Here is a 15,798-nt window from a genome sequence, read left to right as displayed (position 1 = left end):
CAAAGAGTTATAAATTAATTGTGTGATCGAGGAAGTCCCTAGGAATACCGCACCTGCCCCTTGTTTCTGCTGGTTGGCTGTCACCACAGCAACCCCTAGCTCCAGACCAAAGTTCAGCCACTGTAAATCTTTATGACCATATTCATAGTCCAATGTTCCTTGAGGTATTTTGTCCCCTGAAGAGCAAGCTTTTATATTTTACAAGAAGCGTTCACTCCGTTCGACTCCATTTCTAAATACTGGACTCCAAATGATAAGGTCCAAACATAATACAAGAAGATCGTTGCTTTCTTTGTTTACCAGAGGACCCCTCCTTTCCTGAGAAGAATGCCTACAGCAAAGAAGACCCTGACGTTCTTATCGAGCTTTCTCACAAGCTTTGGGGCGTTCATCGTAGTCTGCGCTATGCTTGGGACCCAAGAATGGGTCAGCAGCAGAATCGCCGTCAGCGACTCATCTTCAAACGGTAGTCTCATTATCGTCTACGGACTCTTTCGTGGGAACGGTCATCAGGAATTCAGTCATGGACTTGAGGAGTCAAAGAAGGGCTTTGGAGGTAAATGAGAACTTAATTTGAGTGGGTACAGTGAGAGTGCGTTAATGGGGCAAGACTCATGTCAACCTCTGTCTGGGCCAAATAGCAGCTCCTCCAATCAATGATGTCCTCATAAGCTCTGAGATGGCTTACAGACATGAACATATACGTTAATTGATTTAATTAATATGAACATATATTTTAATTTTGAAATTTCACCCACATTATTCTTTTAGCTTGCTCGGTTCTGGTTGTGTCTGTTGGCACCGCAGTCTAAATAATTCTGGCAGACGCTCTGTGGAAGCAGCATTCCCAAGTTTACTGACAAGAAAATAATTAGCAGGAATATGGTATCCAACATAGGAGGATAGTAGGAACAGTATTTTTAGGTGTACTGACTGCAGATTTTTATTTATTTTTTTAAAGATTTTATTTATTTATGTGAGAGAGAGAGTGAGAGGGAGACAGCATGAGCTGGGTGAGGGGCAGAGGGAGAACCAGATCTCCCTGCCAAACAGGAAGCCTGATGTGGGGCTCGATCCCAGGACTCTGGGATCGTGACCTGAGCCAGACTGACGCTTAACTGACCGAGCCCCCCAGGTGCCCCTAAAAGCAACATTTGTCTATTATTTAGCCCCTGGGATGGACTCTGCACGGAGCAGCGTTGCATACGGATAGACAGGAATTATCAGCCATGACTCAGCCATTTCCTGCTGTCTTGTAATTGGGCATCATTTCCTACCACATATAAGATGTCGTATTCAGTTTGAGTTTGAGCCTTAAATCCTGAGCAACATAGGTGTACATCCAAGTTATGAAAATTGTCTCCTAGACATCAGCGAAAGCAGCATGTCCTCCAGCTGCGCAGTCACGCGCAGTAACGGTACCGCCTCCTCCAGGCCGTGCCGCGGCTCCTGGGGAATTCGAGGCGGACTCCCCTTGCTGCAACCCGAACAGAGACTTTCGAACACGCAGTCGCACATTCAGTATGTGAAGAGCATTTGCAAAACCAGAATGTGTACTAGTTCCTGAGCCTCCAGACACACTGAAAAAAAATTTAACTATGAGAGTTTCTGATTTTCATGCTGTCTGGTTGGAACCACTTGGTTCCCATCTGAGCTACGTGGCTTCAGGGACAGCCCTGGTGACCTGTTACCAGCAAAGCTCGGGGAGGCTGGGGAAGGTCTGAGCCTGGCTCTCAAGCCCTGGGGGGTGGGGGGGGTGGGATGGCATGGAGATCGCAGGGAGAGGCGTAGCGTAGACCAACCCTGAGGGCGCAGGGCCAAGGGGGCCCCATGGCGCCCTACGGCAGCGGGAATGAGGCACACTATTTCCATTTGCTTTGCCTGGCTCCCTACTATATTCTTCGTCACCGCAGAGCCATGGTCAGCTCTCTGAAGTCACTGCCCCACGTCCAGAAGATAAGCTGCGCCCCCAATCAGACAAGGGTGCACCCCAACTTGCTTTGGCTGATGTCTGCTCAGGGCTCCACAGAGCCGAGGGGATGTTCACTGCTGAGGGTTTTAGCCATCACTGGATGAGGGATATTTATTAACTGTTCTCTAGGATAGGGGAAAGTCAGAACTAGAGCCAGGTGTACCCTGGGTTCAGCTGCTGCAGACCCGTGGATGTTCTCCCTGGAGAGCAGAACCAGAGGCTGAGGTCCAGCTGCTGCTCTGCTGGTTTCTCGGGGCTGCATGGGGCTCATCTCCGGTCAGAAACTGATTGTTGGCAGCAAAATAAAATCTGTATAAATGCCATTTCCTTCCCCAGCAATGATGCATTAAGGTTTCCATTTAAGACGTTAACATACCAGCTTCTTGCCCAGGATGAGGTCACAATGAAAATCTCCAAAGAGGTGTGAATATTGCAAAGTTCTCCTCTATTTCTGAATAGGACTTAGGACGTTGTGCCAATTTTGGCTGTAGATTTTGAGAGGACAGCACAGTACCAAGTGACCGAGGCTGATTTCAACACGCCAAGAGAATCCAGACGCCAATAGGTCCACCGGTGGGGAAGATAATCCGTCAGGCCTGGCAAGGAAACTCTCCCATATGTGACCAGATTATGTGGCCAGCTCAGCCTGACCAGGAGACCTACTAGCTTCATCTGGTGGCCTCTTGGTTTGTCTGATATCCAGATAAAAAGTTACAGCCCCTTTGTCCACCAGTAAACACTTTGATTTTGCTACTCCAAAAGTTCTGGATAGTGAATTTTGGTCCAAAACATTTCCCCGGAGCAGCTGCTCCATGAAGGAGGGGCTGGCACACTGCGGCGAGGAACTGCCCATGACTCCTGGGCTTGGTGAACTCACCATAGCTTCCTTTTTAAAAAAAAAAAAAATTTTTTATTACATTATGTGAATCACCATAATCTAGAGAAAGGCCCCCCCCCTCAGTTAAATCAGACAATGGAGGTCGCTATGACAGCAAGGAGGGGTTTCGCCCAGTCTGCCTGCCCACCCCACCCACCAGTCTCTTTTTCCCCCCTACCCTGTTTGTTCTCAGGGGACTCAAAATTGCACTATTGGCCCAAGACAAAATAATAATAATAATAATAATAATAATAATTAGAATAGTAAATCTGTTGCAAAAATCAATTAATTGCAAGGAGACAAACAAAAGAGGCTTATTTCTTCCTTAGTATTCCTACTCACCAACCTCACCCCTCCATACGCGTTATACTTTTTCGAGGAGGAGCACCTTATTATCTGTCCCCAGAGACATGACCACGCTGGGTGATGGAGTTTAACAGGGCGGAAATTGGGCTCCCCCTTTCCCCCTCCTTCTCTGTGACAGAACCCAGATAAATTTCCCAGAGGCTGGGCATGCCACCTGGGTCTTCTTGGAAGACCTCAAACGTTCAGCTTCTCAGGGGTGTACTGCGGTCCATGGGTGGAGGGTTCCACCAGGTCAGGCTCCCTGATGACCAGATGCTTGAGAAAGGGAAGGCAGTTCCCACCCACCGGCAAAGCCACTGGCTCTCCCTCAAGGTCTGAGGATGGATGGAAAACCAGAGCTAGGAAGACCCTGTGGCAAGCGGCTCCTGAAGGGTTAAATCTCCAGGCACAGAAAGCCCAAGGTCCAGATGACCCATTTCCATACTCGAAGCACCGTACCCAGCACATCTTCTGCCTCCCAGCTGCGGGAGACATGGTCTCTTTCCAGAGGTTGCTAGAAGCCAGGCAATTAGTTCCAATTGCGAGGTGGTTTTCCTGATTCCAACGCTTGGCCCTGAAAAGGACGGGGAAAGAACGGAATGTATTTGCTAATTTTGTAGGCAGAGAGCAGCTGTCAGACGCTAGGGCGGCTTTATTCTGTTTCATTCTTGCTAACTTGCCCTGAATTTCCAGCTTTCATTGTCTGAGTTCTGAGCTGGGAGGGGGCTGAGAGGTACAGCTGTCATGCCTGTGTGGCAGGAAATTCAGATGCTGAAAAAAAATTTTAAAAGATGGCTGTTAAAATTAAGATAAATTGTTGCATTAATACAAAGAAAAGTACGAGTCAGTAGGCTCCAAATGGGCACCCTTTTGAAAAATCGTGTCTGTTAGGTCTTACCAACAGTCAAAAACAAAGCCTAACCTAATTGTCACTTTCTGGTCTACTCTGAAAAAGTGGAATGTTCACCATTTGCAAACAAACATCCATTTACAGCTTTTAGTAAGTGTGCAGAGCAGAAATATTCTCCAGGGCACGCCGGAGATGACATTCTCCCCACACCAAAATGTCTATTTTCTAGTTAAGTATCCAAATTATTTCTTATTGGCTAAACCCAGAGTTTATTTGGTCCCCAGCAAATTTCTGATTAGAGCTTCAGCTTTCCCCCTGGGTGGCCTGGAAGGAACAGGATGGGTGGCATGGGAAGCGGTCCTTCCTCACAGTGAGGGTTGGAAACCGTCAGACAGGTGCGTCCTGCTTCCGGCTTTTCCCTGCTCCTCTGCGGTCATGATCTGCTCGTGTCAAGACAGACGTGTGCTCCGTGTGCTCCGTTAGAGAACTGCCCCGGCCTGGCATCCCCACGGTCAGCCGAAGAGCGAGAGTCTTAGCCTGAGCTCAGGGCCTTCCAAACAGCCCAGCCCACGCGGTTCCCAGAGGGCAGGTGGCCCATCGGACCCCAGCCTTCCTTGCTCAGGCCATAGGTAGTGGCAGGCAGGGGCACAGTTTTAGTTGAACTCTGTGCTCAGAGTCCTTCCTTGGGATGCATCCCACAGGGCTGTGCTGAGGACTTGGCCCAGCCAGCCTGTGAGTCATTAGCAGACGTTGTGAACAGTCCAGTCACCGCTGGGTCCCTGTGAGCTGAACTTTGCTCCCAGGACTGCCTCTCATGGAGGAGCAAAATGTTCTCGGGCCAAGGGAGGTGACGTCATTGGGCCCACATTGCTGGGCTGGTCACTCCCCTCTTCTGGCCTCTGTGTTCTCCCAGGCAGTTCCCAGGGGGTGGCTGCAGGTCTCGGTGCCCTCTCCTCTTCCCACCAGTTCCCTTTCTGTAGCCTCCCGCTGTCCACTCTCCGATGGCAGGAAATCTGTCCCCCTTCTAGAGTACTGCCGATTAAAAATAAAAATCAGATGGACAATCTAGATGCTCAGGACTGGAGAGGGGAGAGACCCGGTGCAGGTCGCATCCGCTCCGAGCCGGGGGAGCTGTGCCGCTCCGGCCCGTGTGTTTTGGGGCTGGGAGTCAGAGTCAAGTGTGTACAGAGCCAGGGACAGGTGGGCAGGAGCTTTGGAATCCTGCCTCGCAAAGCGCATTCTGGAGATGCGGGCTGTTAATCGCGCTGGGGTTCAGGCCTCCCTTCAGTGACAAGAGAGGCTGCAGCAGAGCGGAGCGAGGGGACACTGAACTCCTCCCAACGGAGCAGCAGGACGCCGGGCAGATCGGAGACACGCACGTTTGGGTCCGGCACAGTGAAGAGCTTGCATTTTTTTTTAATTTATTTATTTGTGTGGGCAGAGCTGTTTTTTATTTTATTTATTTATTTATTTATTCTATTTAAGTTTTAGTTAGCTAACATACAGGGCAATGCTGGTTTCTGGAGTCGAGCTCAGTGACTCAGCGAAGAGCTGTTAAATGACGAAGGCAGCACGGCATGAAAAGGGCCACCCTCGCAAAGAGAGGGCCCCTGACACGCGTCAGGCACAAGCTTGGCAGTTCCTCCCCTGGTGCGCACCACGTCCCGGGGGCCCCTCCAGTTCACAGGGACCCCATTTTTTGGAGCACTCGGGTTCAGAGAGAGAGAGATAAGGAGCCCCAAGCCCTGGAACAAGCCATCTTTCCTGGCCTTTCTGGTTTCTGTTCTTTAAAGCGGCTCTGCGATGAGGCTGGGAGGGGCTCCTCACTCTCTCCCAGAAGCCTGGGGAACAGGAATGGAAAGAAGAAGCCTTTTACTTTCTCCTACCGTCCTCCCCCGCCCATCGCGGTTCTTAGTCTCACAGCTCCCCATGACTTCGTTGCCCTTACCGTGAAGTCTGAAGTCTTTTCCCCTGATTACTTTTGCTGTATATTGTTGCGGTAAACAGTTTACTTAATGTGGTGGCAATGGCCTACTGCCCTAAAACATACTGCGGCCTTTGGGGATGTTTTATAAGTGTGTGGCTGGGGTTACAGGTAAGTGTGGGGACAGCGTGCCTTTGCCGTGTGGTCATCTTGTGTCATAAACACAGGAGCGAGCAGAGGAAGCTGATGCGTAGGGACGGTGGTGGGTTGTGGTTAGAAACAGGAGGACGGCAAAAGCTGGAACTCACGGCTACCAGCCCAGGGCATCTGTGTTCTGTTTGGCACAAGTGCGTATCCATGCCTGGGGCTCCTTTGCACTTAAGAAATAGGCACATTTTATAAAATGCTGTTTGAGCTCAGAGGAATTGAGCTTGGGAAGAATTCTGGTCGTTTACCCACGGGTCACCTTCTGCATTTGAGCCACACGGGCACTAGGTCCTCTGATTCCAGGGAAGTGACGAGGGAAGTGTGGCCGACACCTCAGGGGCACATACGGCGGTCATCTGCCTGTCCCCAAGGCTGTCTTTGTCTCCCTCCCCTCCTTGCCTTCTGTGTAATGGGCTCACCTCCAAAATCTCCGGGGGTACCAGATCCTCTCGATCGCAGGTTTTCAGTAAGTGTCCCGGAGTAGAAGCACAGCAGTGCTCCGAGCAAAGGAACACCACCCATGGGGAAAAGTGGTGATGCCCGCTGGCAGACCTCTGAGGCCAGAATGCACAGAGGAGGGGTGCCCAGCCCTGCCACAGCTTATCAAGAAGGGTTCCCTCTTTTCTTGGGGAAATTAAAATTGGGGTGGAGGGTCAGTTACCTGTGGTTACACACATTCAAGGAGGAATGAGTATCCCGAGTTCCCGCCTCTTCCTGTTCCCCCGCACACCTGCGAGGTGTCTCCTGCAATTCCTACCCCCAGTGTCCAGGCAGAGAGAGTGCAAGGGACTGCCAGGGTGGCATGGTATAGCCCTCGGGTCTAGGACTGGTGTCTGCTTTTTGTGTTACATGCTTACCACACACTGCTTTAGTTCTAGAGAAATTGAACAGTTCTTCCCAAAGAACGCTGCATTTGGTGGTTATCCTGGTCCTGGTCCTCAGCCTGTGCACGTTGCTCTTCAGCTCTGGGCTCACCTTCTACAACAGCATCAGCAACCCCTATCAGACGTTCTTGGGGCCCGTGGGCGTGTACACCGGGAGTGGACTTGGTGGTGAGTATCCCCGGGGACACCACTGCTGAAGGGCACGGCCTCTGGGTCTCTGTCCCTCTGCTGCTTGGTCCCACATAGGAACGCACACGATCCCGGGGGAGCCATGGAGATTACGCAGACCTGGTACTTGCCAAGTTGTGCGCCAGGGCCCGGGATTTATGTCTGCAAACCAACAGCATTTATGAAGCATCTTGGAGATAAAATGGTTTTAACTGCCCTGGAGGAGAGGCGGGCAGTGACGTGCGGGCTGGGTGTTAGGTGTTAAAATACATAATTACACCAGCTCCTGCTGTTGAGTATGGAACTGTAAGGAGTCAAACGCAATGTCCCTAACTCCACGAGACACTCACTGTTGGCAACTCCTGCTGTGTTCTTAACGCCAGATCAGGGTGCACAGAGCATGTGGAAGTACACACACACACACGCACACGTGCGTACACACACACATATGCACATACATGTGCACCCACCCACACGCATGCATCCACATATGCACACATATGCACACAGGCACACACACATGGGCGCCCACATACACATATGCACACACACGCACACACAGGCATACATGCACACATAATTACTCTCCTCACCTCCAAATAACAGTCAGTGTGGGTCAAAATCCAAACATGACACATCTCTGTGACTGTCCCTCAGAGGGTCACAAAGAAGGTCATTTAGAGAAACCGGGGCAACTCCCTTCTTGTGGGTGACCTGTGAGCTCCGGAGGACTCTCTGGGGTGTGGCTAGCTTACTCTATTCATGCACTGGTCACGGTTGGGGTGGGGGTGCAGGGCAGGTGGGAAGCAGATCCCAGCTTCGGTCACAGTATGTGTGGCTCTCCCTGGGGTGTCACGAGGCTCAGCAGCGACTGTGCGTGCCCAGAGGTGTGGCCGAGTGGGGGGGCCTCTGCCCTCGCCAGGCGGCTAGAGGTTTTCTGCTCTCTCCTGCTCTCCACCATGAAAACCTGATCTTGAGAAAGGACGTGAAGAAGCCTGTCCCACCTACGGAATGCCTCTGGAGGCGGCTTCGTGTCCGGGCCAGGGAGAGCATTTTAACAGAGGCCAGGAACTTTCAAGCACAGGAAAGGTGGTCTGGACATTAAGGTGTCAGGAAGCCTCCAGGACTCTGGACAGCTTGTCCTTCCGTGAGAGACCGTCCTTGCACAAGCCCAGGGCAGGTGGTGGGAAGGGATCCCCGGTCTTTGTGCTGCGGCCGTCCGCAGTGTGGCCCTGGAGAAGAGGAACATCCGGCTCTTGGGGGAGGGGCGCCCAGCCGGTAGCACTTGGCCTTCTGGAAGCTAACAGTGGAGAAGAGTTGAGAGCCAGCCCCGGGTGGCCGGGATCGAGGGAAGTCTGTGCAACTCACTCCACAAAGGGGGATACGTTTCGGGATGCAATTCATAATCATTCATCCAGGCGAGCGGTGGGACCTGGGACCACAGGTCTGGCCACATTGCAGGCAGGCTCCTAGGCTCTGAGGATCTGGGGTCGGGCTGGGTTAGCCACATCCACACATGACTTGCACTTTCCTTTCTTCCTGTGGTTTTATTACCTGGTGGTAAAAACAAACAACCTGCCCCTAGCCCCAGTGCACTGGGCACCTGTGGTGGGCCAGTCACAACAGAGCTGTGGAGCGCTCTGACCTCCCAGACGCACCAGGGGTCAGGCTGAGGGACTTGGTTACAAACTCAGACATCCTCTCCCGAAGGCCAGGCTTCCTCTCCCCAAGCTATTTCTAGGATTATAGCTCACCTCAGTCAAACCAAAGGCAAGACTCCTTGGCACTCTTCCAGGGTTAAAAACGGATTATTTTAATTTTTGCTCATATAATTAAGCAGCTAAAGAAAGTGGCAGCTTCGGGTACGGCTGGGTCTTGGCCCACACAATCAGCAGTCTGATTCCCTTTGGTGCTTGTCTCTTGATTTTCCCAGTGGTCTCTCTGGGGCTAAGCAGAGGGCTGGTCCCCGCAGAGGCAGGATGGCTGCCAACAACCCCAGGAAAAAGGGTTTTTTTTCCTTTTCCCCCAAATCTGACTTGCCCTGGAATTGTCCTCCTCCCCCTGCCCCTGGAACAATCTCCATGGCCGACAGTGGCGCTGAACTCCCTGGCAGACCCACCCAATGGCTGGGACCCCTGACCCCATGGAGCTGGGGCAGCCCCAAGAGGGAAATCAGGTTCCAACACCAAAGGACGTTTGGACGTGGGCCCGCAGGGATAAGACGGGATGACCTCGCCCCACTACAGCCTGCGGGGCTCAAAGCCCATTGCCTCATAAACCCTGTTTCTGCAAGCCTGGAGTTTCCAGCTCTTTGTGTCCACAGTGGAGGATAAGCTGACTTTGCACGTGGCAGAGGCCAGTGAGCGTCTGTAGAGGAAAACGTGAGAAACACGGGGCCGGCGGCCTTCCCCTCTGTCCCCGCCAACTTCTTCTTTTTTATTTTTTTTTAAGATTTTATTTATTTATTTGACAGACAGAGATCACAAGTAGGCAGAGAGGCAGGCAGAGAGAGAGGGAAGCAGGCCCCCCCGTTGAGCAGAGAGCCCGACATGGGGCTCCATCCCAGGACCCTGGGATCATGATCTGAGTCGAAGGCAGAGGCTTAACCCACAGAGGCGCCCCTACCTACTTCTAACAACAAAGAATCCTCTGACAGTGAGAGAGCTCATGTGGCATTCCTTTCCGGCTTGGACAAGTTCCAGCACACAGAAGGGGTTGTCAGGTGGGCAGAGAAACAACCTGAGATATGGAGGGTAAGGAGGAGGGCTGTGTTCTGGCAGGGGTCACGGAGATCTTTGTGGCACTGGCTTCTCCTCCAGCCTCCTCTGGACACCCCTGGCCTGGCCTCTTGATCCCAGGGCTCTGAGAAGCCAGACTTTGGCCCTGAGTTTGCCTCTGGGGACTCCCAATTTTCTTCACATGAGCTTTGAGTGTGCAGAACCTAGTGGAAACTCTGTTTAGGTGAGGCTCGGCCTGCAGAAGGCTTTTACACACAACAATGTCATTGACAACCTTGCTTTGGGTCATCTTGGCTGTGGACTTGGTCCCCCTGGTCAGGCTGGCTGCAGGGGCTCTTGGACCAGAGGGAAGTGCTGTGAATCCTTCTAGAGGCTACATTTGAACAAATTCCCCTTGGCTCCGGGGAAGAGGATGTGAGCTTCCTGGTGTGGTTTGGAAGGAACAGGAGCAGATTCTGCTTGGAGGAACACACAACATCACAGCCTCCCAGACTCCTGTGCCCTCTGACCCCGGCCTGCCCTTCGCCCCACAGCAGCCTGGAGTGGCCCGACCCTGACCACAGGGGATGTAACTGTAGACTGAGAGAATGTTGGGGCCTGACAGGACTTTGCTGATTGTTTGAGCCTCAGCCCAGGAACCCGAGAGCAGAAGGTGATGGGGCAGGTCGCATGGCCTCATGCGGACAGGCCAGGCCTGGCGACAGCGTCCTGAGGCTTCAGGAGCTCCCCCTGCTACCAAGGAGCCCCCTTTATCCCTCTGTAAATCCCCCGTCCCAGAGAGCCAAGGAAGCCACAGGGAGAGGCAGCTGCTTCCCGCAGGGGCTCAGGTCAAGTATCAGCGGCGGCCCCTCCCGACTCAGATCAAAGTCAAGCCCGTCCCACTGCAGAGAAAAGTGTGTAACCCTGTGTTCACCCTGGCCCTTGTGACTAACCATTTATGAGAAATTTCACAAGAGCATAATGAAGGATAATTAAGGAGTGTGAGATGCATAGAGCATCAGAGGAAGAGGCTCTTGTACGTCCAAATTATTGAGAAGTAAAACCATCACCCTGAACATGAAAATCTGTCATCAAGGACAGTTTGAGTGTTCTCCTCACACAAAAGCCCTCATGGCAGGGCCTTTGGAGGATTGGGAAAAGTCTCCGGGTGTGGGCGATGGCCACACGTTGACCCCAACATATCTCTCCAGTTGTTGGTAAATATTCTCAGAGATGGGCAACCGTCCCCTCCATCAGTCTTGGAACATGCCATCAGCTCAGAGAACACCCCGTGCCCTCTGACCACCGCCGCCTCTCCACTGCTAGCCCAGCCCCATTCCAACCAACCCCGAATCTGCCCATTGCCTTGGTCAGGAAGGATACGGTCCAGAGAAGCCCCGGGGGCCATGTGGCTGGATCCGCGGAACCCGGCTCTCTCTGACTCCAGAACTGTGTTCTCCAGCTGGGTCAAGGTGACTGCCCAAAGTCACTACCAAGACACACTCTCCAGGGGAGGACATTGTGAAGAATAAAAAAAAAAGGGAAGAGAAGACAATTAGACAATTAACAAGTTCTCTTCTCACACAAGTTTAGCGAAGATACCCTTCCTGGTTAAACGCCACACTCCACTGTGAGCAGAATGAAAGTCCAGGCTCTGAGCCAGTGTCTGAGGCTCTCCAGGGTGGTCTCCTCCTCCGTAGTCAGTGCTCAGGACCCTCAGAGAGGCTTCTCAGGGGCCAGGTCTTGTCCTGGGGTCCCAGGGGCTCTGAGCTCACAGCCCACCCCACCCCAGGCATCTTTGCATGGGCTGCCTCTTCTGTTTGCAGTGCTCTGTCCTTCAGGTCCTTGTCATCTATCCAGTCCTCTCTAGAAAGCTTGATTCTCCTATCTTCTCATTCTCAAGTTCATTTCACACATCCCCTGCTATAAGGACTTGAGCCATATGTTTGCTCTTGGCTGGACGCTGCCCTCAGCCTTTAGCGGTTTGTGCCTAGAATCTAGCTCCGGTCTTACACTTGCTTTGCATTCCAATACCTAGACGACCGTAACCCCCGTGAAGAGATTCCATGCGTGCCCACAGAGCACAGGTTCCTTTAAGAAAGAAAGTGACATTAAAAAAGATATCACCATATAATTTACGAGACCGAATCTTCTTTCCAGCTTTCTTCGTTTTCGTGGCCATGATACTGTTCGTGGGGAACACGCAATCCAACCATCTCTCGGAAGACCTGGCCCAGACGCTGTACCCGTTGTACCCCGCGGCCGCCTACGGGGGAACGACCCACAGCTACGGGTACTCGTTCTGGCTCACGCTGCTCGTCCTTCTTCTAAGTACTGTCTCCACGGTCATCGTCATTTTCTACCAGAAGGCCAGATACCAGCGAAAGCAGGAGCAGAGAAAGCCCATGGAATGTGCTCCAAGAGATGGAATTTTATTCTGAGTTTGACATTATGTTATTTAGTCATTAGGTGTATTCCACAGTACGTCAGCTCCGGAGCGGTGACCGGCTCGCTAGTCTGTCTGGACAGTCAGCAAGGTTAAGTGCGGCCCTGGTTGACAGCCGCTTTGTGATCGTTTTATATCTCATGACGTCCCATAAATGATGTCACCCTGCAAAGGGTCCTTCCCACTGGGGTGGGGAAGATGAAGGGGAAATCTCTCCAGTCCACGCAGCGTTCAGTGCAGTAGAATGACCCCAAGGCTATGGAACCCCCCAACCTGGTCCCACTCTCTAAGACAATAAAGGTTGGCGGCCCACACCTTCCCTTTAAGTAGCTCAAAGCATGTGAGCACCCAGCACCTCTTTCTCCTCAGCAGGGACTAGGTACTTTTATTCCACTGTGTGAATGAAGACTTCAGGTACAGGGAGACTCAGAACTCGTCTATCCAGGACCAGGTGTTGGAGGCAAAAGGTGGGCAAAAATCTGGAATAAACACCGTGGTCCTCTGGACCCCTGGTTCCTGACATAATTCAAACCCACTGGTGGGTAGAAGTGCTGACATATGACCTTCAAACCCATTTTTGAGGTTCCAAGGAGCAGATTTTGGTATGGAAGAGAGGAGGAAGTGAGAAGATTTAAGATAAAAATTATAAGCCTATAGCCTTCACACTAGGGAGGCTAAATGTATTTTTGGTTTAAAAGCATTATGGTGAGATAGTCAAAAGGGAAATATAACCTTGCAATCAGTTCTAGGAAATAAGCCTCTGCTGTGGACATGGTAGAGTTGGCCGGAGTAGATCAGCCATCAGCGAATTCCAGTCCGGCCAGAAGTCTAGAGCACTGGGTTTGCAGTGAAGCCTGGGCAGATGGAGAACACAGATTCTGGACTGCCCTCTAAGAACGGGTGGGTCAGAGTGGTTTGCAGACTCAAAAGAACTCAGTGGGCCACCAGGAAAATTTTGAAGACCTCTGGAATGGATTAGACCTACTCTGCTGGTAGGATATACTTCTAGATAGTCCCTTTGAGGATCTTTTGTGATTAACTCTCCCCCAAGTCAGCCCGGTTGAACACTGACAGGATTCTGAAATCATGACCTGTCATGTCTTGATTGAACCAAAGTCAAACTGAGCGGAAATTTAGGGTAATTTACACTCTTAGTGTAACTTACAAAGCAGCTGCTCTTTGGACAGAAAGATCTCCTTTATGAAGCTATTTGGGATTCACAACTTCTTATCTACTATTTTTTAGCAATCTCTCTTAGAATTAATATTCTTCATTCAAGAAACGCCCACTGAATGCATATGATGTGATTAGCCGTGTGCTAATGTGGCTGGGCTTACTGTGGAGAAGTCAAGACAGGCATTCCAAGAGCAGCTGTTAAATTCCACATCAAACAGGGACTTAGTCACCAGACTGTGCTCATCCTCTGAAAGGTCAGTCCTCTATAACCGCCCACCCCAAAGTCAAGGTCACCCTAATAAATTAACTTGTTGTGAAACTTGGAACCTATTAAAATTATGATTCTCAACAGTGAAAATAGTTCTAAATTCTTTGAAGCTAAAAACATTTATGTTCTTCGAAGTTTGCATTTTGGATCAGATTTTGATAGTGTGGAAAAGTAATGGAAGAGGAAATGGGTATGGGTGACAATCAGTGCAAATGATCGCTGAGTAGGCCAGGGCTCACATCCCATGTTAGTGCAAAGGACACTACAAAATACAGAAAACACGTTTACTCGTCTCAGAGTCTGAGCGGCCCTCGGTTTCTTTAGGGCACAAACTGTCTCAATCCTTATACCACAGATGACCTTTAGGGAACCACTCAGAACAGCTACAGGGAAGTACGTTTCACAGTTCTGGAGATGACGAGCCTAACTCTCTCTTACTGTGTCTGAAGGTAGAAGGTAATGAAACTGTGTGTGTGCGTTCCTTAGAAATTCTGTTAAGGAAGAACAAAGTTTGCAGACTACTCAGAGATGCAGACGTGACTTCATAGAAGTACATTACATTTGCTGTAGTGGAACCACGTAAAACACCATTTTCAAAGTCTGAACGATTCTGTGGAATTAGAATGTTCCAGCAGTCATGATATGACCCACTAATCAACCTGTGTGGCCCTATTACGATGAGCTGGATGACAAGGTTCATCCACATTTGCAAAATAAATAAACCTTATAGAATATTGTGCTCTAAGATTTTGCAAGAACACAGGGTCTATGATGATAATTCTAGAGAAATTCATTCTCTACACTAATGTCCATGTGGTTAATGCCCCACCCCCATGAGCTGATGTTTGCAAAGCCCAATGGGAAACAGGGATACCCTCCAGGTAAGTTCTGCTGCCACTATGGTAATTTTATTTGATCATCTCAAAATATCCTGTGGATGAAGCAGGGCAGGAAGCGTTGTCTCCTCAGATGTGACGTTTTTCAGGGTCTCCATGGCGATCCAGCAGCCGGCACCACACGGCCTTACAGTTGTGGTACTCCTGTGAGTGACCCAGGGCCATCAAGGTAGACCTATCAGTGGCCTTCTTTCCCCGGAGGCTGCTCGTGCTCTTGGAAGTCCTGGGAGCCTGCAGATGCTGCAAAGGGCAGGCAAGCACCAAGCAACACTCCGGAGCGGGTCCCCCTGCCTGTACCTCATGCGCCCAGTGACCATCGTCCTCCTTCAGTGAAACCCGCCACCGAGTGCAGACTGGGAGCCGGGTTCTTAGCTGCCTGGTCCGACGTCTTTCTGAAAACAGCCTGAATAAGGACATGGGCACGTCGCGTGTGGGGACGGACGGTTCAGAGGCAGGAGACTTTCTGATTCTGAATTTGCAGCACGGAGAGACCTTGGTCCCTGAGCCCCACACTGTGCCCTCCTGACCCTGGCACCCAGCACCCCCCACCCTGCCGGGGGAGCAGCGGGCAGATAAATCCTTTGGCCGGGGGTGGGGAAGGCGGATCCCTCCATCGCAGCCCTGTCCTCCGGGGCCAGCCCCGTCGTGGCTCCTTCTGAACTTCAGTTTGTTTTCTCATGACAAAAAAATAAAACATAAGTAATAGAAATGACCTCCGGAGTAGGACGGAGAGGGAATGCTGGAGGCAGGGTGCCGGTGGTGGGGAAGGTAGTTAACCTCCGAGAGCGTCATCCTAATCACCCGTGAGAGGGGCTGACAAAAGCAGGGTTGGCCCTCGGGCTGAGGGAAGGAACCTGACAAGGTCTGCAAAGGGCTCCCGGGCCCTGAGAGCTGGCGGCCGTCCTCCTCCCTCACGGACCCTTCAGTACGTAAGCGACGTGATCACGTGTGAAGGGGAGCTCATGCTGCCTCCCTGAGCTACTGCGGGCCCACGACTCTCCTACTCTGTCGATGAGCAAGCAACAGACAACGTAGACCCAGGGAAGTTAAGAAACTTGACCAAGCATC

The 15,798-nt window shown here is 51.4% G+C and overlaps 1 protein-coding gene across 1 annotated transcript; it reads left to right on the top strand.

Annotated features, from left to right (window-relative positions):
* Positions 1-327: 327 nt before the first annotated feature.
* Positions 328-12,385, top strand: LOC111144677 (clarin 3). The gene is made up of 3 exons (XM_022499081.1): positions 328-556; positions 7,048-7,227; positions 12,105-12,385. Exons 1-3 carry the CDS (start codon positions 328-330, stop codon positions 12,383-12,385), a joined length of 690 nt encoding a protein of 229 aa, XP_022354789.1.
* The last annotated feature ends 3,413 nt before the right edge of the window (positions 12,386-15,798 follow it).

Source organism: Enhydra lutris, unplaced genomic scaffold (genome assembly GCF_002288905.1).
Source record: "Enhydra lutris kenyoni isolate GAN:26980312 unplaced genomic scaffold, ASM228890v2 scaffoldscaffold12, whole genome shotgun sequence".
NCBI classification, from domain to species: domain Eukaryota; kingdom Metazoa; phylum Chordata; class Mammalia; order Carnivora; family Mustelidae; genus Enhydra; species Enhydra lutris.
This window is presented reverse-complemented; position numbering and strand designations above follow the sequence as displayed.